At 43.5% G+C, this 24404-nt stretch overlaps 1 protein-coding gene and 1 pseudogene across 2 annotated transcripts in view; one reads left to right on the top strand and one right to left on the bottom strand.

Annotated features, from left to right (window-relative positions):
- IP6K1 (inositol hexakisphosphate kinase 1) overlaps nucleotides 1–22280 on the top strand; it is a 58511-nt gene extending 36231 nt beyond the window's left edge. Inside the window, exons 2-6 of one of the 2 annotated variants that reach the window (XM_049640482.1) lie at nucleotides 2576–2926; nucleotides 12966–13176; nucleotides 17668–17849; nucleotides 21067–21242; nucleotides 21598–22280. In XM_049640482.1, the coding sequence (XP_049496439.1) occupies nucleotides 2704–2926; nucleotides 12966–13176; nucleotides 17668–17849; nucleotides 21067–21242; nucleotides 21598–22131 (1326 nt within the window). In that variant the 5' untranslated portion in view covers nucleotides 2576–2703 and the 3' untranslated portion in view covers nucleotides 22132–22280. Of the gene's footprint in view, nucleotides 1–2575; nucleotides 2927–12965; nucleotides 13177–17667; nucleotides 17850–21066; nucleotides 21243–21597 lie in introns of those variants that run through there. The other variant, XM_049640483.1, reaches the window with a different exon arrangement.
- LOC125930505 (aminoacyl tRNA synthase complex-interacting multifunctional protein 2-like) lies at nucleotides 6702–11709 on the bottom strand (annotated as a pseudogene).
- Nucleotides 22281–24404: the final 2124 nt, after the last annotated feature.

The following is a 24404-nucleotide window of genomic DNA, read 5'->3' as shown; positions in this document are numbered from 1 at the left end:
CACATTCCCGTGAAGTTGGACTACCTGATTGGGATTCTGTTAGTGAGGAAATAGTGGAGAAAGACGTCATCATCTACAGCGTTCTCATTCCATGGTTTTCACAGTGGGCCTTCGTGGACACCAGACTTCAGGAGCAACCTCTGATTGTTTTTAGTCTGAGCTGTTTCTCTTTCTAGTACTTCCAAGGCTAGAAGTAGGCAGGGCTAGCCCAGGCCCCTTCACCTGCATCAGAATATCCCACAGGGTTAGCGGTGGGCATGTCTTCAAACTAGAGATGAGGAAATTTGCAGTTAAGGGATTCGCCCACAGCTCCACACTTTGTAAGCGAGGGCTAGAGAGTTCTGGGCACTTTAGTTTTTTAGGTTCTAGGTTTATTTAAAAAGAAATGCCAAACAAAGCCATAGAAATATGGAATGTTTTACATGTTTACTTCTAAGAAAATATTTGAAACACAAAAACAGTACTATAATTTTATGTGTCTATCATGTGGAAACAAAATATCAAAAGTCTAGATCTGACTGGAGGTTGGACTTGTGCTTCTCTGTCCTGTGGGGGTTGCAAAGCTGGGCACGCATCTCTGAGTCCAGCTCTTCCGGGGCATTTGGCACTGTCCATCCCTCTCCTTTCCCAGACACCCACTGACCCAGAATAGAAAGTTCGGCACCTTCCTGGGTACCCTGTCCCCCGCGGGGGCAATCCCAGTGAACAACTGAGCCAGGGTAAGAGCTGATTGACAGTGCTAAGCTGTGTCCACTGCCACCGTAGGCACCTCCAGGAGCCTCGAGAAGAGGCCCTTCAAGCTGCTTCTCCACTTAACACTACCACTGTGTGACTCCTGTTTTCATTTGGTGCTTTTACTCCCTGCAGCCATCTTCCTGGAATCCATTCATTCCAACAAACCTGTCTTTGAGCATTTCCTGTGTGCCAGGTACTGCTTTGGACCCTAGTTAGAGATACAAGGGAATGGTTTGGTGGTGGTGACAGACAAGTAGATGAAGGTACAGTGATGTATGGCTGAGATAGTTGGCACAGGCCATAGAGGTGTGCACCCAACTCCTGTTTGGGAGAATGGAGTCTGGGGAAAACTCCATGGGGTAGGGAGGAATGGAAAGTGGATAGCTAAGCAAAAAAGTGTGTGTTTATTGAAGTGGTACTGATCAGTTAGGGGAATGGAAAATCATTTATTTTTATTGATAGCTGTGAAATAGAGCTTGTGGGCAGCTTTGAATTCAGAAACTTTTGCAGGGGTGCCTGGGTGGTTCATTTGGTTGAGCGCCCCACTTCGGCTCAGGTCGTGGTCTCATGATTTGTGAGTTCCAGCTCCGCGTTGGGCTCTCTGCTGTCAGCACAGAGCCCACTTCGAATCCTCTGTCCCCCTCTCTCTCTGTACCTCCCCCGCTAGCACTCTTTCTCTCTCAAAAATAAACATTTAAAAAAAAAAAAAAAGAACTTCTGCAGTTTTGCAGCAGTTTTCTTCAGTAGACTATTATGCCCATAAGTTATGAGGTTCAGAAGAAAATATTTCATCTCTTGCAGGTAAAGCCATATTCCTGCTTTCACAAATACTTAATTTTTCTTCTTTCGTCTTGATCTTTCAGATGTAGTCTTGCCTGCTACATTCCTAATCACAAAATATATTCAGTACTAGGGAAGTTGCCCATTACTTTAACTTTCTTGAGAGAAAATTGACATTACAGGGTAGGTATTTAAGTACAAAGGGCCTTTCCTTGTCCCACTGGTTGGTGTAGTCAGACAGAAAGGCAAGCTCTGTGGTGCCAGACATGGCTATAAATTGATGGCCACAGATTTAAAGTAGAAGAAATCAGAAGCCTGAATTTCTTTGGGAAAAGCAAACCCTTTTTATGATTCTACAACTCAGCAAGGGATGACTTTCCCTGGCTGCTCCTTGGCACCTTCAACAGAAAAGTTGGAAAGTGTGACCTGATTTCCCAGACAAAAACCCTTCCTTGAGTCAGTGAGAGACCCGAGACCCTTACCATTACTGGATATGGTGAGAAGTCTGAACACAATGAATTTGTGTTACCTTCTGTTTTTTTTCCCTGAACACTTATCTTTGAATGTGGAATAAGCAGGGAGAGTTGCCTTTCTGACGGCTGTTAACATACTGCAGCTCTAAAATCAAATCCTATAGGGAACATGGAGGGTATATGACAGCTAGGAAGGGAAGAGAATGTGGGCTTCTGTGCATAAAAAAAATGGATAGAGGAGACCAAAGTTGTATCATTCAGAAAAACTTACCACCTGTCTCTCATGCACCAGGTGGCGTTGTACATGCTTGGGGGAATATATAGCAGGAAACAAAACAATCCCTTTCTTTTTTTTTTTTTTTTTTTTTTTTTGTATTTGTATTTTTTATTTTTTTAAAGTAATGTCTATGACCAATGTGGGGCTCAAACTCATAACCCCGAGATCAAGTCACATGCTCAACTGACTGAGCCAGCCAGGTGCCCCCAGAATCCCATTCTTTTCATAGAGCAGATATTCTTTGAACTGTAGGAAAATTGTAGCTTGCCGGGTGTTTTGATTCCCTCTTTTCCTCTCTCCTTTCTGTTAGGAAAGAAGAATAAGCTGAACAGACTCTGACTGTTGGCTTTCAGTTCGCCAGGATCTTCTGCCTAGCTGTCTTTTTGTGGCCCATGTGCTGCATCCTCTGCCCTCAGTGTGCAGCTGGCCCCCAACGCAATGTGTGTTTGTCAAACCATGGAAGTGGGGCAGTATGGCAAGAATGCAAGTCGGGCCGGAGACCGGGGAGTCCTCCTGGAGCCCTTCATCCACCAGGTGGGCGGACACAGCAGCATGATGCGCTACGACGACCACACTGTGTGCAAGCCTCTCATCTCCCGGGAGCAGCGGTTCTATGAGTCCCTCCCTCCCGAAATGAAGGAGTTCACCCCTGAATACAAAGGTCAGTCACTGGCCAGTTTGGAGAGAGCAGTAGCCTTGGGCTTTTGCAGGTTTTCAGCTCAGTTTTCCTTGTGTTGTGGGCCAGGTGATATGATTGTAGGTCTCTTTTGTCTCAAACTAAATCACTTTGTTAAGCAAAATTTGAGACTGAAAGCACCAGCACAGTCTTGAGATCTTGAAAATCTGAATTCACCAATAGGTAAACCTGGAAGAATTCACAGTATTAAATACTGTTGGTGAAGAGCATGCTCTTAGCAAGGTGGTTTCCCCTGTTTGCGGGGATGCTCTAGGAGAGGGGCAGTACTTCTCTGGTTCCGGAGGAGGAAGAGTTGGATGCTTTCCAGGCCAAGGCAGTGAGACAGCTGGCAAGGAGGCTGTGTGGAGCCTTTGTCTGTGCTGGGGGAATGAATTGATGATAAGAAGTTTACAGAAGGATTGAGAAGGTCTGAAAGTCCTAACTTTTGAAGGAAAAATAGTGTTTGAAAATGTAAATTAACTTTATAGAATAGAACCCCATGAATATATACCAGAATTAAGTCACTTTATTTTAAAATTTGATTTTTGTTACTCTGTTTATACATTTTCATTGCCCACTATGGATAAGTTATATTTTTGTGTTCTACTTTTTAATTTTTAATTTTTTTTTTTTTCAACGTTTTTTATTTATTTTTGGGACAGAGAGAGACAGAGCATGAACGGGGGAGGGGCAGAGAGAGAGGGAGACACAGAATCGGAAACAGGCTCCAGGCTCCGAGCCATCAGCCCAGAGCCTGACGCGGGGCTCGAACTCACAGACCGCGAGATCGTGACCTGGCTGAAGTCGGACGCTTAACCGACTGCGCCACCCAGGCGCCCCTGTGTTCTACTTTTTAAAAAAAATTTTTATAATGTTTATTTATTTTTGAGAGAGAGAGAGAGAGAGCATGAGCAGGGGAGGGGCAGAGAGGGACGGAGACACAGAATCTGAAGCATCCAGGCTCTGAGCTATCAGCACAGAGCCTGATACAGGGCTTGAACTCGCAAACTGCGAGATCATGACCTGAGTTGAAGTTGGATGCTTAGCCGACTGAGCCACCCAGGTGCTCCTTGTATTCTACTTTTTAATTTCCCAAAGCTGTTATGAATTTAGTCATGTTTACGTCATTATTTACTTAAGGGATCCTCAATTTATTTTATTTAAAAATTTTTTTTAATGTTTAATTTTTTGAGAGAGAGAGCGCACGTGCGTGAGTTGGGAAGAGGCAGAGAGAGTGGGAGACAAGAATCCAAAGTAGTCTCCAGGCTCTGAGCTGTCAGCACAGAGCCTGAGGCGGGGCTCAAACCCATGAACTGCAAGATCATGACATCAGCCGAAGTTGGTTCTCAACTGACTGAGCCACCCAGGCTCCCCAAGAGATCCTCAGTTTAGAAAAATCAATTCAGGGGCTCCTTGGTGGCTCAGTCGGTTGGGCGTCTGGCTTTGGCTCAGGTCGTGATTTCATTGTTCGTGGGTTTGTGCCCCACATAGGTCTCTGTGCTGACAGCTCGGAACCCAGAGCCTGCTTTGGATTCTGTGTTTCCCTCTCTGCCCATCCCCAACTCACACTCTGTCTCTGTCTCTCAAAAATGATAAATAAATATTAAAAAAAAAAAATTTAAAAATGTTACTAATGGTTAAAAAATGGTTTAAAAAATCCATAATTTTTTTTATTGTGGCAAAATATACATAACATAAAATTTAACCATTTTTAAATGTACAATTCAGTGGCATTAAGTACATTCACAATGTTGTCTACCATTATCATTACTTCCATAACTTTCTCATCACCTCAAACAACCACTCTGTATCCATTAAATAATAACTCTCCCTTTCCACCTCACCGAACCCAGGTAACCTCTAGTCTACTTTGTCTCTTTACACATTTGCCTATTGTAGATATTTCATAGAAGTGGAATCATGTAATTTTTTGTCCTTTTGTGTCTGGTTTATTTCACTTAGCATAATGTTTCCAAGACTCACCCATGTTGTAGCATGTATCAGAACTTCATGTCCTTTTATGGCTGTATACCCATTGTGAATATATATCACATTTTGTTTATCCACTTATCTGTTGACGGACACTTGGGTTGTTCCCACTTTGGACTATTGTGAATAATGCTTTTGTTAATATTAGCTTATAAGCATCTGTTTGAGTCTCTGCTTTCATTTCTTTTGGGTACATACCTAGGAGTGGAACCTGCTGGGTCATATGGTAATTCTGTTTAACTTTTTGAAGAACTGCCAAACTGTTACAGGGCCTGGCATCTAGTAGATGCTTAATAAATACTTGACTAATGGATTGACTAATGGGAAAGTTTTGCATAAGGATATAGAAGCCTAGAACTTCATATTTGGTACTATATGTGGTAACCCCTGATGACTGCCGCTGGTAATACTAAATACATAAAAATCCCTCTTGAAACTTACCAAAACACAGAATATTACTGGCATTTTTCCTTAGCTTGGTTGAATTTTAAAAATACCTGTGTTCCTGGCAATAAAGAGATATATGTGTATGTGTGGGTTAGTATTTATACGTGTATTTCCCAGATCTGTCTGCTGAAAGGGCCTAAAAACAATGATACTCCAGTAGCAATCGTAGGGCCAAGATCTTGGTCCTTCTAAATACCATTCCTACAGTAAAGGGAAGCAGAACTCCCTGGAGAAATGATTGGTTTCTGAATTGGGGCAGGAAAATAAAAGATGAGCCTGGAGCATCCCCTGGTAACTAAAAGTAAAGAAATAGTCAAAAATGATGGGAGTGTATGTTACAAGCACACAAGAGCCGATATCAGGGAATCCCAGTGGCCAAATCTAGAATATGAGAAATAAAATATCCCTAACTCCATACTGATAGATAAATGGGTGAAAAGGGACATTTCTTCCTTATAGAATTGTAATTCCTTTTAATTAAAAGATACAGAAGGAATGATGGAAACAGAAGTCACCATTAGACACACAACACAGTAATAATTGTCCCTGGCAAGAACCATGATTGATTCTAAAATGAGTGGGCTAACATACTATAAGAAACAGAATATTTAGAAAGTCTCAAAGTATCTCCCTATAGGATATTCATTAATTACAATAGGAAAAATAATAACTTTACAAAGGAGAAACCTGGCAGACTTCACCTTAACCAAGTGATCAAAGTTAAATCACCAGTAACAAGACCTGTGCCTTCTGACATAAGAACTGAGGAGGACACAAGATCATTTCTGTTGCCTAAAGTGAGTGATATCAATCTAATCATGAGAAAATGTAATGCAAATCCAAATTTAGGGACATGCTACAAAATAACTGTTAGTATTCTTCAAAAGTGTCAAAGTCATGAAAGAGAAAGACAGAAACTATATCAGATTGGAGGAGACTGAGGAGGACTAAATGCAATGTGAAGTGAAATCCTGAACCAGAAAAAGAATATAAGTGGGAAAACTGCCAACATTCAAATAAAGTATACAGATTACTTAATATTATTATGTCAGTGTTCATTTCTTGGTTTTGATAATTATAAATTATGATTTCATTTTTAACAAATTTTTTTAATATGCTCTTACTGATGCTCAACAACTGGCTTAAATGAAGACAGTATTGATGATTTTAGAATAAGTCAGTTTATCAACAATATGCATGAAACAGCACTGTTCTTAAAATCTAAAATCAATTAGTGAAATTCACTTAAGGAGCTTGGGGGCAGTGTTAAAAGGGGCCAGGTTTTCACAGGCCCTTATCCATCTCTGCATGTTGGCTGGCACCATCATATTGCAGCCTTCCATCTGCTGGAACACAGACCACAGCACAACATCTGCTGAAGCGAGTTCATTCCCAGCAAGCCAGGGGCTCTTCCCAAGAGTAGCCTTCATGGAGTGGAACATAGTGGCGGCTTCTTCTTTCTAAAAAATGTTCATTTATTTATTTATTTTTGAGAAAGAGGGTGTGCACATGTGAGCAGGGGAGGAGCAGAGAGAGAGGGAGAGAGAGTCTCAAGCAGGCTCTATGCTCAGCACAGAGCCTGACATGAGGCTTGATCTCACCACTGTGAGATCATGACCTGAGCCAAAATCAAAAGTTGGATTTTGACCGACTGAACCACCCAGGTACCCCCATATAGTGGCTTCTTCTTTACTGCTTCCTTCTTTTAGCTGAAAAATAGCTATTATCTACCCAGGTTTTTACAAGGGTTAAATTTATAGCATTATGCTTCTGGCCAAACAAAAAATGTGCAATGTTTCTTTCTCCTTTGATGGGACACATCGTTTGGATACTGAACTGCATTTTAATCTTCAGCACATTCTTCCCAATTAGAATAAACCCCAGGTGATATTCATGAGGGGCTGGTTTTTTTGGTGTGCTTGCCAAAGCACTCGAGAAGACATTGGGCTCGCTGTTGACTGCAGCATGCATGAGAACAGTGAACAGGACCCTGCAGTACAGCACAAGGGGGGTGGGGGGAGGTGGGGTTTGTGTTAATCATGATCTTTCAGTGCCCTTGTCTTTCAGTGCTCCATAATCCTTTCCAAGCATGGAATTTAAGTCCAATGCATTGGTTAGTAAAGCAGTTGGCTCATCAGCTTGGATTGTGTTGGTTACATCCAAGTCCACATCTGACATGTCAGTCATCTTGGTGTGACCATTAACCATAGCTTTTCAGTTCAGACAGACATTTTAAAATACCTTGATGGGATTCAAGAGCTTGAAGAGTTGGGTCAGAGAGTCTTCCTGCACATGGTCTGCAACCAGAGAAGGAGAGATGTGTCACTTTGTGATAGGGCTTTACCTGATACACTGGCCTCATGAGGAAGCTGAGTATATGGGAATTCTATATTTTTGGTAACTTTCTATAATATTAAATGTATTTCAAAAAAAACCAAACCCTGTACTGTTGGGTTTTGATATATATTAATTGGACCAATAATATCTTCAATTTTCTTTCGATAAATTGGGCTTCATTTGACTTAATAAGAAAGGATCAATTTTTGGTTTAATTGTGTATTTGAGAAAGTATATTTATTTTACCTAGTGAAAATGCAGCCTGAGAAAAGAAAATAGATACTAATGATTTGCTATGGCTTTTAAAGACTTCTGTTCCCCAGTCTGAGAAAAGTTGGGGAAAAACTGAACCACTACTGACAGTCCTTTCCTGGGAGCCACCTGGAGGTTTGAACTTGTCCCAGTTCTGTCGGTTGTGATTTAGAAAACATTTCTCTGGAGCCAGGATTTGACTCCCTTTTAAGATTTTTTTTTTTTTTTTTTTTTTTTTCCTTAGCATCAGAAGGACTCTGAGCTAACAGGGCTTATAGTTCTCTATCTCATTTTGGCATATTTATAGCAGAAGGTTTGGCCATGGATGTGTTGAGTGTGGACGAGTTGGTGGCTGAAGCTGCATATAAAGCATTTGCAACTGTTCTTAGCCACTTAGAGACAGCAATGTGTTTGATTCTGGCATCTCTCTTGTTTTGTAGTCCTAGAATATTCCTTCAAATGTAATATTCTTCTGGTTCTGTTTTGAAAACAGTAGCAGGGTTCCAAGGTGGCTCAGTCAGTTAAGTGTCCAACTCTTGTTTTTGGCTCAGGTCATAATCTCATAGTTCGTGGGTTCCAGCCCTGTGTCAGGTTCTGCACTGACAATGTAGAGCCTGCTTGAGATTCTCTCTCTCTCTCTCTCTCTCTCTCTCTCTCCCTTTCTCTTTCCCTTTCTCTATCTCTCTCTCTCTCTCTCTCTCTTCCTCCTCCCCCTCCCCTGCTGGCTCTCATGCACTCGCTTTCAAAATAAATAAACTTAAAAAAAAAAACAATAGCAAACCATTGGATTCAAAATGGCACAATGGACTTGGATACACATTTCTCCAGAAAAAGATACACAAATGGCCAACAACACATCAATGTCATTAGTCATTAAGATAATGCAGATTGGTGGCACCCAGGTGGCTCAGTCAATTAAGCATCTGACTTCAGCTCAGGTCATGATTAGTGACTTTGTGAGTTAGTGAGTTTGAGCTCTGCATCAGGCTCTGCACTGGTGGTGAAGAGCCTGCTTGGGGTTCGCTCTCTCTCCCTCTCTGCCCCTTCCCCACTTGCGTGCGCTCTCTCAAAATAAATAAAATTTTTAAAAATGCAAATCAGAACCACAAATCAGATACCATTCGTGCACACTAGGATGGCTATAATAATTAAAAACAAGAAAAAGGAAAGGGTTGGCAAGAATGTGGAGAAATAGAACACTGCCAGTAAGAATGTCAAATGGTGCAACCACTACAGAAAACAGTTTGGTAGTTCCTCAAAAAGTTAAACAGAATTACCATATGATTAGCAGTTCCACTCCTGGGTGTGTACCCAAAAGAACTAAAAGCAGGGACTCAAACTGATGCTCATAAAGCTAATATTCACAGAAGTATTATTCACAATATTCACAACCCATGTGTCAGCAGATAAGTGTATCAAACAAATTGGGATATATATTCACAATGGAATAGTATTCAGATTTAGAAAGAAATGAAGTTCTGATACATGCTACAACATGGATGAATCTTGGAAACATTATGCTAAGTGAAATAAGCCAGACACAAAAGGACAGAAATTACATGATTCCACCTATATAGAATATCTACAATAGGCAAGTGTGTAAAGAGACAAAGTGGATTAGAGGTTACCTGGGTTTGGGTGAGGAGGAGAGGGGGAGTTATTATTTAATGGGTATAGAATTGTTTGAAGTGATGAGAAAGTTCGGGATTTAGATAATGATAATGGTAGACAACATTGTGAATGCACTTAATGCCACTGAATTGCATGTTTAAAAATGGTTAAAATGAGGGGTACCTGGGTGGCTCAGTCAGAATAGCATCCAACTTCTGCTTAGGTCATGATCTCACGGTTTGTGGGTTCGAGCCCTGCGTCGGGCTCTGTACTGGCAGCTCAGAGCCTGGCTCCTGCTTCAGATTCTGTTTCCCCTCGCTCTCTGCCCTTCCCCCACTCATGTTCTGTCTCTCTCTCTCAAAAATAAAACATTTAGGAAAAAATGGTTACAATGATAAATTTATGTTACGTATTTTTTTTACTATAATTTCTAAAAATATATTTTTTAAAAATACCAAAACCTCCACCAAATGTAATCCTTAGTGTCTGTTGAAATTAGTCTTACAATTGCCAAGAAAATTGGGGCTTATATCAGACCATTGATTTTTCATGTGCCCATCTGCATTCTACCTAGGTGTGAGTACTGATGTAAAAAATAATGTCAGGATCAAAAATATTTTCTTCTTAAACTAGTAGTAGATTGCAGGATTCGTTTAATTGGCAAGTTTCATCTACTATTTGTAGAACTTCTTCCTGCCCTATCCACAGCATAGCCATATCTCCCTGTATCAGGTATGATGCTCTGTGTCTGCCAGTGGTCTGTCAGGGTACTCAAAAGTATGTACCTGAAGAGAATGAAAGGTTTCCAGTATAGCTTTAGATCAGCCTTCAAGACAGAAAAGAGCTAATCGTAAAAGATCAAATGATATATTTGACTATATAAAATTTAAAACTTATGTTTATTAAAATTCACCTTTAGAGAAAATGAGTAAAGATATTTACCACATGTATAACTGACCAAGGATTAGTTTCCAGAATATAGATCTATATCTAAATTAATGTGAATCAGTATGGAAAAGATAGTTCAGTATGAAAATGAGCAAAAATTAAAAAATAAATGAAAACCAAAGACCAAATTAAGAAAATAAATGAAAACCAAAGACAAAAGGCTGATTCTTTGAGAACAACATCTCTAGCCAGACTGGTCAGGAAAAGGAGATGACATAAATGTCCAATATCAGAAATGATATATGTGTCTTCACTAGGGTCTACTGATATTTAAAGATAAAAGAATATTTTGAGAAACTTTATCCCAATAAATTCTACAACTTAGATGAAAGAGGTAATTTCTTGAAAGATACAAACTATGAAAATTTTCATGAAGAAATGGGGACTCTGAATAGCCCTATCAAATAAATTGAAATTGGAGTTCAACACATTCTAGCAGAGAAAACTCCAGGCCCACACAGCTTCACGGTGAATTCTACCAAACATTTAAGAAATAGTAGTTCTACAGAAACTCTTCCAAAAAAAATTAGAGAGTATGTCCCAACTCATTCAGCAAGACCACTATGAGAAAATAAATGCCCCTCACCAACCTAGATGTAAAAAATTTGAATACAATTTTAGTCGATTGACTAGAACAGTGTATTAAAAGCACACTGCATCATAACCAGGTAAGGTTTATCTGAGTAATACAGGGTAGGTTTAACATTCAAAGGTTAAATGGAATTCGTCATATTAATAATCTAAAAAAAGAAAAACCATCTATATCTTAGCAGATGCAGAAAAAGCATTCAACAATATCCAACATCTGTTCTTGATAAAACAACAACAGCAGCAAACTGGGAATAGAAGGATAGTTCTTTAACCTGAGGGCATCTATGAAAAACCTCTAGCCTGCATCATAATGACAAAACAGTTGCCTTGCCCCACAAGATCAGGAATAAGACAAGGATGTTCATGCTCTCCACTTCTAGTTGACATTTTCCTGGAGGTTCTGGCCAGTGTGGTTAGGCAAGATAGAAATAATAAAAAGGCATTCCAATTGGAAAGGAAGAAGTAAAACTCTTTATTTGCAGACAACATAGAATTTTGTCTTCAGTCAGTCAAGTGTAAGAGCAGAATAAAATCCTGCAAAGGACGCAAAATTGACCTGAACGCCCTTTCTTAGAAAGCTACTTTGAAGACATCTTCCACTCTAAGAAGTAAACCAAGAGTGGGAGAAGTAGAGGACCATAGAAGGAATGACCCTCAACCCTCACCCTGGTCAGCGTGACAGCTGTGTGGCAGGCCTGGAGGACACTTTAGGTCAGAGCACAAGGGGAGCCCAGGAGACAGAGAAGATTGGCAGACCAGAGAGCATTCAAGCTGGAACAGTTGAGGTTCTAGTGGAGACAAGATGTTACAAAGGTGAAAACCTGCAGGAGAGGTAGCCATCTATGAAAGCAAGCCAGGGTACAGATGCGAGGCCCATGGACGTGTGGCATACATTTGAGCAGTATAGTGGGAAGTATGAAAAAAGAATTTCAAGTTTAAGGAATTTTTTCTAAAAGGGCCTAGGGAGTGAGGATGAAATGGACCAAAGAGAAGGGATATTCTTAGTCTTATATTGACTTACTCATAAATGCTTCTCATTTTTGTTCAGATTATGGAGCCAATTTTGTACACCGGAGTGTAAAGGAGACATGTAGTGACAGAAGGTTAGATGTGGAAGTTAGACAAAGGGCAGCCTGGACTTTGTTTTTTTGTTTTTTTGTTTTTTGTTTTAATCTCCTTGGGTTAGGTTTCTAGGTATTGTGTTTTAAATCCTTTGTTAACGATTCCGAAGAAATAACGGATGACCTGTTGGGTAAAAAATGGGCGCGGTAAGCTGTTTTGCCTGAGTACAGCACGGAGAGTAGAAAGGTGTCAACTTAGAAATGCTGGTGGTTTGGTGAGGCAGAAGTTCTGTCTGGTGAGGTTAGAATCGCCTGATGCTTAGTGTGGGCAGAAGACTTCTTTTTGGGACTGTTTTGCTGGAAGAAGTCTTGTCTCTACGTGACTCTGCCAGGCAGAGAGAAACAGAGCAAGAAAATGGCACAGGGAATGGCAGTATCACAGAGCAGTTGTATAAGTAGAGGGTTAAATCATGTTAGGTGCGGGTGTCTCCAGTGAACACAGTTCTTTTGAATGGTACAGGAGTCAGTCGTTGAAAATCAGAGGGCTGCAGAGGAGAGTGGGAAATAAACAGAGATTAACCCCCGATCAGAGGTTAAGTAGCAGACTTAGAGTTGGGGTGAGTGGTCAGCTGTCTTCTGGAAAGAGGTCTGTTGGTCATTGTTCCTACATTGATCTTCAGTTGGTTCATGGCAGGTGATGTGCTGTGAGACGGCAAGTGCCAGCAGTCTGTGCTGCATAGACCCAGCCTGTGTAGACATTTGTTGACTGGCTGCCTTTTTTTCAACAGGCGTGGTGTCTGTCTGTTTTGAGGGAGACAGTGATGGTTACATCAACTTGGTGGCCTACCCTTATGTGGAAAGTGAGACTGTGGAGCAGGATGACACACCAGAGCGGGAGCAACCTCGGCGCAAACACTCCCGCCGGAGCCTGCACCGGTCAGGCAGTGGCAGTGACCACAAGGAAGAGAAAGCCAGCCTGTCCCTTGAAACCTCTGAGAGGTAAGGGGGTGGTGAGCAGGGTGAAGGTGCATGACTGGTCCTGGCATTACAAACACTCAAGACCTCTCTAGAGTCCTGACACGTGGGGAAGTAGGGCCCAAGCTTGGGGAAAGATGGCTGGTATTCTTTGGCTACCACCTGAGTGTGTCACATCACCCCAGTGATGCTGTCTTCTGTGTATGGATGTAGCTGGTCAAGAGAGAGTGATGGTGAAGATCTCAGCCCTTCAGAAGCAAGGACTCCCCGTGCTCTGTGCTCTCCAGCTTTGTTGTGTCTCACACATAAGGTCAAAATGCCTTGGTCCACGGTGAGGTTGCACCTGCTTTCAGACCTTGTAGGACTGCCCAAGTGCAGTGAGAGGCCATCCAGACCGGTGTTCTTTAAGGGTTCTGTACAAGGTTCTTTGACCTCTATGAGGTCAGCTGTTAACCCTTTCCCTGCAACTAAAATTTAGTTTATTGCATTGGAAATTATTTTTCTTGTAGATTAGGAAAATAGTCTATAAAGCATTGTCTCTCTTGATATTTTATGCAAGAAATGTGAACTCTCATAGGGTAGCTATCATCAAAAGGACAGATAATAAAAGTGTTGATGAAGATTTAGAGAAATTGGAACCCTCTTAAATTGCTGATGGGAATGTAAAATAGTGCAGCCACTCTGGAAAAATAATTATTCTTCAGAAAGCTAACCCCATCAATGCTACTCCTAGGAATAGGAGTATTTACCAAGAGAATTGGAAAAATACATTCAGACACAAAACTTGTAAACAGATGTTTATAGTTGAATTATTCCTAACAGCCAAAAAATGAAAACAACTGTGTCCATCAGCTAATGAATGGATAAATAAATGTGGTGCATCCATATAATAGAATATTATCCAGTGATAAAAAGGATTGGAATGCTCATGAGCCACGACAGGGATGAACTTTAAAAACTAAAGTGCTGAGTGAAAGAAGTCAGTCACAAAAAAAACACGTGTGATTCCATATATAGAAAATGTTCAGAATAGGCAAGTGCATGAGACAGGAAGGCAAGTTAAGGTATACCAGGGGCTGAGGGGAAGAGGAGGATAGGAAGTGACTGCTAATGGTGATAGTGTTTGTTTTGGGGGTAATGAAAATGTCCTAAAAATTAGATAGTGGTGAAGTTTTATAACCTTGTAAATACACTAAAGAAACCATGAGTTGTAAAAAAAAAAAAAAATTTTTTTTAAATAATAAAACTAACGTAAGCTAAAAATAATGTGAGCTTCCTGAAACAAGGTAAAATCAAAATTCTATGACTAAATTACTTTATATTTAATTTGGGGGCACCTGTCTGGCGGAGTGGGTGGAGCATGCGACTCTTGATCTCTGGATTGTGAGTTCGAGCCCCATGTTACTAGGTATAGAGATTACTTTATTTAAAAAAAAATCCTTTTTTTAAAGTATATTTAACTTCACTTAAAAATAAGTTTCAGTGAATAAGATCTGTGCCTCAACTTAGAAGTTAGATTTGGGACTTTTCTTATATGCGTGTGGCAGCACATTAGTTTATCTCTGACATCAGGTCAGTTGAGCAACACATGCTGTGCACCCTAGTTCCTGAAGCAGTAAGAGCCCAGAGTGTTCTGGCTCTCCTTACTCCCATTGATGGAAGAGGACACACACACATCGAGGAGCACAGAACCCCACGAGACTCTGGCTGAGTGTGTGATGTTTCCTCTCTGGGCCAGATCTGCATTTCTGGAGAGGAGAGGCCTTCACTCTGAGTAAGCAGGGTCTCCAGGAGTTAAGCTTTTTTTTTTTTTTAAATTTAGATTTTAGTTATTTAACATACAGTGCAATATTGGTTTCAGGAGTAGACTTCAGTGATTCATCACTTACAACACCCAGTGCTCATCATAACAGGTGCCCTCACTCATCTAGCCCATGCCCCCCCTCCCCCCCCCACCGCCCATCAACCTTCAGTTTGTTCTCTATCATCAAGTCTCTCTTGTGGTTAGTTTCCCTCTCTTGTCTCCCCCCTCTTCCCATACGTTCATCTGTTTTGTTTCTTAAATTCCACGTGTGAGTAAAATCATATTGTATTTGTCTTTCTCTGATTAACTTATTTTACTTAGTATAACACATTCTAGCTCTATCCATGTCATCGCAAATGGCAGGATTTCATTCTTTTTGATCGAGTAATATTCGTGTGTGTGTGTGTAAAATAGACTCTGGTCTGCAGAAGCACTTCTTCAGGGCTTCTTGTTCATTCCCCAAGGGGCTTCCTCTTCACTGATGATTGTGGGACCTAAGCTTAGTCATTCATGTGACAAGGAATGTTCCCCAAGTCCTCAAGCCCATAGCTGGCATTGAAGCCTTTCTCTCAATAGCTCTTTAGAGTGGGCTTTCTTTGGTCCGCCAAAGGTACAGAAATTGCTTCACGAATCATCTGGTGAAAAGCCAATGAACATAGAATAACATCAAAGTCTACCCATGTCCAGGTTCAAGGCTCTGCTCTGAAAGTGACAGCTCTGTGTGCAGTGACCAGACCTCTGGCCTGTTCTCAGAGGCACTGAGTCTCTTCTAGGAATGTAGCTTATTCTTCACCAGGGCCAGAGCTACAATACCAAAGGTAATGCCAGGAGGAATGGGTGCCCTGTGCGGGCACGGAGGACTTATTTGGGTTTACTTGGCAGATGAGTAAGCCTTATTGTTTCTTAAAGAGGATCACAAAGAAAGCATCCATGAATGGCCTTAGCCATGCCCTCACCAGAAGAAAATGAGAGTTTTATGACGCTGAGAGGCATTGGTGGCTCCTCTACTTTCAGTTAAAGGGGAAAGGGATCTCTGCCCGTGTCTCTCATCCATTTCACCCAGTCTGTCCAATCACCCTGCAGGGGAATGTCAGCAATTTCTGGTACACACCAGCCCTGGTGGCTAGCTCAACTGCATGACTTACTCCATCTACAGTTAAAGGAGAGGCCAGAAGTTCTGGGGAGGACGGTGGCATTTGATATTGCTGCAGTGCTCTGCCTCTGCTCGGAGCTGCAGGCTTGCTCTGCCGTTTGCAGCGCACATGGCTTCTCCGGTGCTTGGCTTGGCTTGGCTTGGCGTGGTGAAGGAACATTGCAAGTTACTTCAAAGATTTTTGTGTTGGTGGGAAAAAGGAAGTTGTAGTAAAGTCCTAATATTTTCAGTTGGAGTCACCTTCTCAATAAAACCCCTTTGTGGTTTGACTTGTTTTAGAAATAAAATCCCCTTACTGAAATGGCTTCATGACTTCCACAGGCACAAACTTTGTCCACTGAGAAAGTTTCTTTGGGGCCTATCCTGCCTTTTTTTCTTTGATGTTTTTCTCTTTCTTCCAGGTTGATACACAGGCAGACAGACATTCATAAGCATATAATGTCAGCATATGCTTTCTTTAGATCTTATTAAAAATTTGGTTGTAGATGTGGACAGAAATATGATAATTACTCGTGTTCTTGACAGTGGTGTCCCGTGCTCCACCCTATATTTGTTAAGTGTGTAACTGCACGTTTGTCAATTTTTGTATTTTTTTTAAATTGTAAAGTACATCTAACAATGTATCATTTTCACCTTTTTTCAGTGTATAGTTCAGTAGTATTAAGTACATTCACACTGTTGTGCAGCGATCACTACTATCCGTTCTCAGAACTCCTTTTTATCTCTGCCAGAAGCTCCACACCTGTTAAATAACTCTCCATTCCCCTTCCCCCCAGCCCCTGGCAACTGCCTTTCTATTTTCTGTTTCTGTGAATGTGCAGTTCCCTCAGATGAGTGGAATCATACAGCATTTCTCCTTTTGTGTATGGCTTATTTCACTTTAGCAGGATGTTTCAGGGTTCATCCAGGTTATAGCATGCGTCATGCGTCAGAATTCCATTCCTTTTTATTGCTGAATGACACTCCATTGTATGGGCACACCATGTTTTGTTTATCCATTTATCCACTGATGAACACTTGGGTTGCTTCACCTCTTATTTATTGTAATGATGCTGCAAATATTTGTGTAGTTTCTATTTGAGTTCTGTTTTCAGTTCTTTCAGGTATATACCTAAGAGTGCAATTGCTGGGTCATATATGATAATTGTACGTGTAACTTTTTGAGGAACCGCCAGACTTTTTCATAGCGGTTATACCATTTTACATGCTTTCCAGCAACATTTGAGGGTTCCAGTTTCTCCACATCCTCTACAACACTTGTTCTGGTTTATTTTTGTGATAGCCTTCCTAATGGATCCGGAGTGGTATCTTCATCACGTAATTTGGTGCAAAGAGTTATTTTTCAGACAGTTTTCAGAGACACAAGTATAAACACTACTTATTGCTCACTTTTATGCACTTATGCATCTGGGGTCCCTGTGTCACCCATCACCAGGGTCTGGTGCCACCAGGGTGGCAGATTAGGTCTGATCCAGGTCTTCTTCACCCTTTTCACTGAGACCCCAGAGGGTGACTTGTCTGAGCCCCTTCAGCAATGTGTTATGTTCTTCCTTCTTAGCTCCCAGGAGGCAAAGAGTCCGAAGGTGGAGCTCCACAGCCACTCAGACGTCCCTTTCCAGATGCTGGATGGCAACAGTGGTCTGAGTTCTGAGAAGATCAGCCACAACCCCTGGAGTCTGCGCTGTCACAAGCAGCAGCTGAGCCGCATGCGCTCAGAGTCCAAGGACCGAAAGCTGTACAGTATCCTTGTTACTACTTCAGCGGTGTTCCTTGCTGCGACCGTGGGTAGCTCCTGTGTCAGGATACCTTCTAGTACCATGGCCAGGGCCCTCTCTGTTCAGGAGCCCCACTTGTTCTCATCTCCCTTTTTCATAGGCTCTTTGTCATTCTTTTTTTTTTTTTTTTTTTTTTTTTTTTTAAGTTTATTTATTCTGAGAGAGAGAGAGCAAGCACACGTTGGGGAGGGGCAGAGATGGAGAGAGAGTCCCAAGCAGGCTCCGCACTGCCAATGAGAGCTGGACTTGGGGCTTGAATTCACAGACCGTGAGATCACGGCCTGAGCCAAAACCAAGAGTTGGATGCCCAACTGACTGAGCCACCCAGGCACCCCTGTCATTCTTTGTTTTATTGACATGTTTTTTTCTGCCTTTTGGGGCTGGTAAGCCTGACGCTTCAACTTGGCAGTCTAGAAGAGTGCTGTTTGGTAGAACTTTTTGAGACCATGGAAGTATCTGTATCTGTGTTTAGTATGGCAGCCACCGGCCATACTGAGTAACCAAAATGTGGCTGCTGTGCCTGAGTTACAGAATTTTATACTTATTTAAATTGAAATTGCCAGATGTGGCTAGTGGCTACCAGATTTGTCAGTGCAGGTCTAGAATCAGGGATCTGCATTTGTGTGCACATGTGCATATGCACACATACATTTCTCCACTCCCAAAAGAGAATAATTACAAAGTGGTACTTTTTTTTTGTCCAAAGAGAAACACCATACCTGAACAGCGTATAATAGTCTTTAAGATGGTAAACACAAAGAAATATTATAAAACGGGAATTCTGCTGGTCAGTTACTATCTGAAGCAGTAGGCAGTAAATGACTAATACTTACTGAGAAACTGAGGGGAATGTGTTGAGGCCTGTTTACTCAGTTTTCATAACAGTCTTTTGAAGGAGAAAATGTTACGATGCCAGTTTAAAGATGAGATGGCTGGGCGCCTAGGTGGCTCGGTCGGTTGAGCATCCAACTTCGGCTCAGGTCATGACCTCACGGTTTGTGAGTTCGAGCTCCGCATCTGTGCTGCCGGTTCAGAGCCTGGAACCTGCTTCGAATTCTGTGTTTCCCTCTCTCTCTGCCCCTCCCCTGCTCACACTCTGTGTCTCTCTCTCTCAAAAATAAATAAACATTAAAAAATTTTTTTAAAGATAAGGAGATGGAAGCCCAAGGGGGTTAAGTGTTCTGCCCAGGCCCATGAGAGGCCAAAGCAAGATTCAAGAGCCCATGCTCTCGGGCACTGTGAGATATTTCTGCAGCCCTTTTTAAGTTTTATTGTCATTTGTTTATAAGTTATTGCAGATGATGAAATTAATAGCCAAATTTAATGGTTTTCTAGTAGATCTTCTTTAAAGAATTAGGAGATGTTAACATGTGCATCATCGAGCAATGCCAAGTATGTTATCATCCAAGACTGTGGTTGCTTCATGGTCCTCCAGTATGGAACTGAGGTCCAGGCTTTGGCCCTGATGACTTTTGGCAGCCTTGTGACTAGCCTGTGTACCTTTATCCAGGGTGGTTGCAGACCACAGATTTAAATGAGGACATGGGTATAAATACCAGCCGGCCAGGACCATAGAGGCATTTTGAGCAGAAGGTCCTAAAAGTACTAAGGGACAAGCTGAAGTATATAGTCCACTGGTTTGAAGTTTAGTCAGTAAATGGCAGGATAGTAATGTATTATTTATTTACTTACTTAAAGTTTTTTTTTTTTTTTTTAATTTATTTTGAGATAGAAGAGTGTGGGAGGGTGCAGAGGGAGAGGGAGAGAATCCCAAGCAGCCTCCGCACTGTCAGTGCACAGCCTAATGTGGGGCTTGAACTCAAGAACTGTGAGATTGTGACCTGAGCCGAAGTCGGACGCTTAACTGAGCTACCCAAGTGCCCTGACATGGTAGAAATTTAAATCCATCTTTTCCTAAGATTCCTGTTCGGAAGTGGTAAACCTGATTTCTCGTGTTTGTGATAGTGCTGTGAAGATGTCTTCCCTATTTCTTTTAGGCCTGGATGCGGTATGGCTTGAGCAGGGCCTTGGTTTACTTACGGTGCCAGGGATGCATGTGAATCTGGCAGACCTTCTTTAGTTTGTGTATGCCTACCAGACAGAGTAAAGTAGAATAAAATAAATGTGATGGTATCAGCAGATTGTCATAGATCCATACCGTGGAAAATTATTCAGCCATAAAAAAGGAATGAAATTTTGTCACATGCTACAGCATGGTTAAAACTTGAAAACATTTTGCTCTGAAACAGCCAAACACAAAAAGACAAATATGAAGTATCTAGAGTAGGCATACTCATAGAGACAGAAACTGGAATGGCAGTTCCCAGACATGGGGATGTGAAGAGGAATGGGAGTGTGTGTAGTGGGTACAATTTCTGATTTCTGTTTGGGAACATAAAAAAGTTCCAGAGATGAAGGGTGATGGTGGTTGCACAGTAATGTGAATGTACTTAATGCCACTGAACTGTGCAGTTAAAAGTAGTTAAAATGGCGCGGGGGTGGGGGGGCAGTGCCTGGGTGGCTTAGTCGGTTAGGCGTTCAACTTCGGCTCAGGTCATCATGATCACACAGTTTGTGAGTTCGAGCCCTGAGTCGGGCTGTCTGCAATCAGTGCAGAGCCTGCTTCGGGTCCTCTGTTCCCATCTCTCTCTGCCTCTCCCCAGCTACTGCACGTGTGTGCTCTCTCTCTCAAAACTAAATAAACACTTTTTTTTTTTTTTTTTAATTTTTTTTTTCAACGTTTTTTATTTATTTTTGGGACAGAGAGAGACAGAGCATGAACGGGGAAGGGTCAGAGAGAGAGGGAGACACAGAATCGGAAACAGGCTCCAGGCTCCGAGCCATCAGCCCAGAGCCTGACGCGGGGCTCGAACTCACGGACCGCGAGATCGTGACCTGGCTGAAGTCGGACGCTTAACCGACTGCGCCACCCAGGCGCCCCTAAATAAACACTTTTAAAAAATAGTTAAAATGGTAAATTTTGTTATGTGTATTTTGCCACAATAGAAACATTTTTGAAAATAATTGATAGGCCTGTGGTGTGAAATCTACATTTGAGAATTTGTGAGGTGAATACAGATTACATTTAAAGAGAATGCCCCCTTTTATAGAAAAACTTGGTTGTGGTTTCATGGTTGGGGCTGATGGTGAGTGTGGCTGTTACTCTCCTTGACGTGGTCCAGAGTTCCTCTTGCTTGAGAACGTGGTGCACCACTTCAAGTACCCCTGTGTTCTGGACCTGAAGATGGGCACCCGGCAGCATGGTGATGATGCATCAGCTGAGAAGGCGGCCCGGCAGATGAGGAAGTGCGAGCAGAGTACGTCAGCTACACTGGGTGTCAGGGTCTGTGGCATGCAGGTGAGTTGCCCTGGTGAGAGCCTAGCTGCTGCCGCCCACGTGTTTGGGGTTGCACATGTGCCTGCCTGCTATCCATGCCAGGTGTCCTCCGGGCCCACAGTGGTCCAGAATCTCCTCCGAGAGGGTGAGTGCCCCACGGGATGCTGAGTGCATCCTTATAGGTATGTTCCCTGAGCCCTCTCGGCCTTACCTGATGACCTTTGGGCTCCAGGCACAGAGCCACTGTGAGAGCCTGTTGCCTTGACATTGGGACGATTAAGGGTGGTCAGAAGTACTTTTGACAGTGCCTGCCCAGGGCACTATAAGGTCATCAGACCTTTCTGGTGCTCACCCCCTCTGTCTCCTGGGCTTTCAGGTATACCAGCTGGACACAGGACACTACCTCTGCAGGAACAAGTACTATGGCCGTGGGCTCTCCATTGAAGGCTTCCGCAACGCCCTCTATCAGTACCTGCACAATGGCCTGGACCTGAGGCGTGACCTTTTTGAGCCCATCCTGAGCAAACTGCGGGGCCTGAAAGCTGTGTTGGAGCGGCAGGCATCCTACCGCTTCTATTCCAGCTCCCTGCTTGTCATCTATGATGGCAGGGAGTGCCGGGCAGAGTCCTTCCTGGACCGCCGGGCCGAGATGCGTCTCAAGCACCTGGATACTGGGCTCCCTGAGATGGCGCCACCCTGTGGCCCTAGCACCAGCCCCAGTAGCACCAGCCCTGAGGCCGGCCTCTCCTCTCCACCCAAGGTGGATGTCCGCATGATCGACTTTGCACATAGCACGTTCAAGGGCTTCCGGGATGACCCCACCGTGCATGATGGGCCAGACCGAGGCTATGTGTTCGGCCTGGAGAACCTCATCAGCATCATGGAACAGATGCGGGACGAGAACCAGTAGGCCCCGCCCTGGGCCCCCAGAACCCCTTCCTCTCCACCCGCAGGCAGGGACCATTGCTCTGACTGAACTCGCCGTGAGGACACACAGACTTGCTTTTAAAGGGTTATATTTCTCTTTGGTGTAAACTAAAAGAAATGTTTTTAGCTGTAGCCTGGAATCCATATATATAAAGTGAAGGAGGGCACAACACACATCCTCACAGCCAGGCTTCTTTAGCTCTACAGTTCTGACTGCTGTGTCCAGGCTGACTTAGGAAGGAAGAGGTGCCCTTGGTGGATGGGCTTGGCAGCAGGGACAGGGTGCCCTTGGACGTTGGTTTCTCTTGCCTAGGTCTTTGGGGTCTGTGGCTATAGGGCCCTGCAGGTTTTAGGGTGAAGCACTGGGCTGGTGCAGGTTCCCTCTGTGCTCACTCATCCTTTGTTCCTCAGAAGTAGAGGATTGGGTGCCCAGCTCTTGGGGACTTTCTAGTCTGGTGGTGTGGGCATCAGCCAGTGCTTTAACAGATGCCCCCAGGATACCACAGGGCCAATTGCACATAGCTGGACCCGTCCTTCTCAGTTCTGACCTTGGCGTGAGGCTAGATTCATGAAGCTGTGCTGAAGCCAGCTTTTGACAGAGAGTAGGCCATGGGATTCCCAGGCACTCTTTGGCACTTGAACCTGCTCCTCTTCCTGCCTGCACACCCCAGCCAGCCTTTCTCACCAAGATCCCTTGCCTGAAGAGGCTACCCCTTCCTGCCCCACTGAAGGGGTCCCTGCTGTATTTGCCAAGGAGAGTTAATATCCCAGCAGGCTCCAGGGCCTCTGGTGGCTCTGGCCCAGACAGTATTTGCAGTTCTTGGGCTATGGGTGGGAGTCCTCTTCCTCTAGCTTGGGCAGCTGTGCTGCCTGTGGATGGGCTGCCCGTCCCAGGGCTCAAGGGCTGTGGTCCGCTCAGGGTGTCACCTTTCCCCAGGCTAAGCTCAAGGCAGCAGCCCATTGTAAGGAGCTCCAGTCGTGGGAGGGAGAGCTTTTTTTAAGCTTGTCTTCTCATAGGGACATTGTTTGGGCCCTGGGTGCAGGTGCCCAGATTCTGCTAATGAGTTTTGTCTTATCATTCCTGGGATCCATCAGTCTGTCCATTTCTCCATCTGCCAGCCCTTGTTACTTGGGATCTTTCCCCTGGGCTGTAGCCTTGTTTATTAGTAAATATTGGTTTCCATCATGCTTTCCTCAGCAAAATAGTCTTTTCCATTTCTGAGGTGAGCTTTGGCCCTTGTGCCTGTTGTCAGCAGGTGCTACCTTTTTACAAAGAACTGGTAGCAGATGAATTGTATGAGGTATTTCCCGGCTGGCCCAGCACCTTGTCTGTAGGCCTGGAGTGTGGCCCTGCTCAACAGTGTGATACAGTGAAGGCCCAAGGGGCAACCCTTCTTGTGGTTTCAGTAATTTTTGCCGCCAGCCCTTAATGGCACAGAGACCTGCCACCTCTAACATGCGGCCAGGAGGTGACACGGCACTCAGCCATTGCCATGGTTAGTGCCCTCACCTCTGGGCCTAGGGCCGCTGTCGTTGTCACTTTTGGCATGGCCCTTGTTTGGGCATTAAAGGTAAGCCTGCCAGTCTGTATATGAGAAGCCTTGATAACTGGTGGACTACTTTCCTAATCCTTAGAGATGCAGCCTCACACATTTTAAACGGGCTCCTTGATGGATCCCATCTCTCTCGGCCCTCTGATCCTGGTGCCAGTGGTGGGCAGGTTCCCATTCCTTGGGGCTGGGAGGGACAGCTTGCCTGTTTCTGGTCAATAATGACCATCTTTCTTGTACCATTCTGTGGCTTCAGCCATAAGGGTAGTAGCTCTTCATTCGTGCAGACCGTCGTTTCCTGGCAGGGCAAAGGCCAAGACAGAGTCAGGGGCTGCTTGGGACTCCCTTCAGTTGAAACTCTCCAGCCTGGGGATGTGCTGTGCCACCTCAGTTCCTGTATTTGGGGGAGCAGATGCTGCCCCATTCTCTTCGTAGTGAGAGAGCTATACCTACTTACCTTCAGTGTTTTCCTGGCACTAAAAAGAGCAGAAGGGTCTGGGATTTGCTGCTTCTCCATTAGGGCAGGACCCCTCTTTTCGGCACTTTTGACACTGGGGGGACCCAGCTCTGTTACCTGGTGGGTGTTGGGCTTGTGTGTGCACACATGCTCTCTCTCTCTGCCTCTACTCTCTCCCAGGTCCTTGCCAGAGAGCCCTGTCCCTGCCAGGCCCTGCCTTCCCAAACCCCAACTTGGGACCAAAGTACA

The sequence above is a fragment of the Panthera uncia genome, chromosome A2, assembly GCF_023721935.1.
Source record: "Panthera uncia isolate 11264 chromosome A2, Puncia_PCG_1.0, whole genome shotgun sequence".
Lineage (NCBI taxonomy): Eukaryota > Metazoa > Chordata > Mammalia > Carnivora > Felidae > Panthera > Panthera uncia.
The sequence above is the reverse complement of the archived record's forward strand: the minus strand, read 5'-3'. Positions and strand labels throughout refer to the sequence as shown.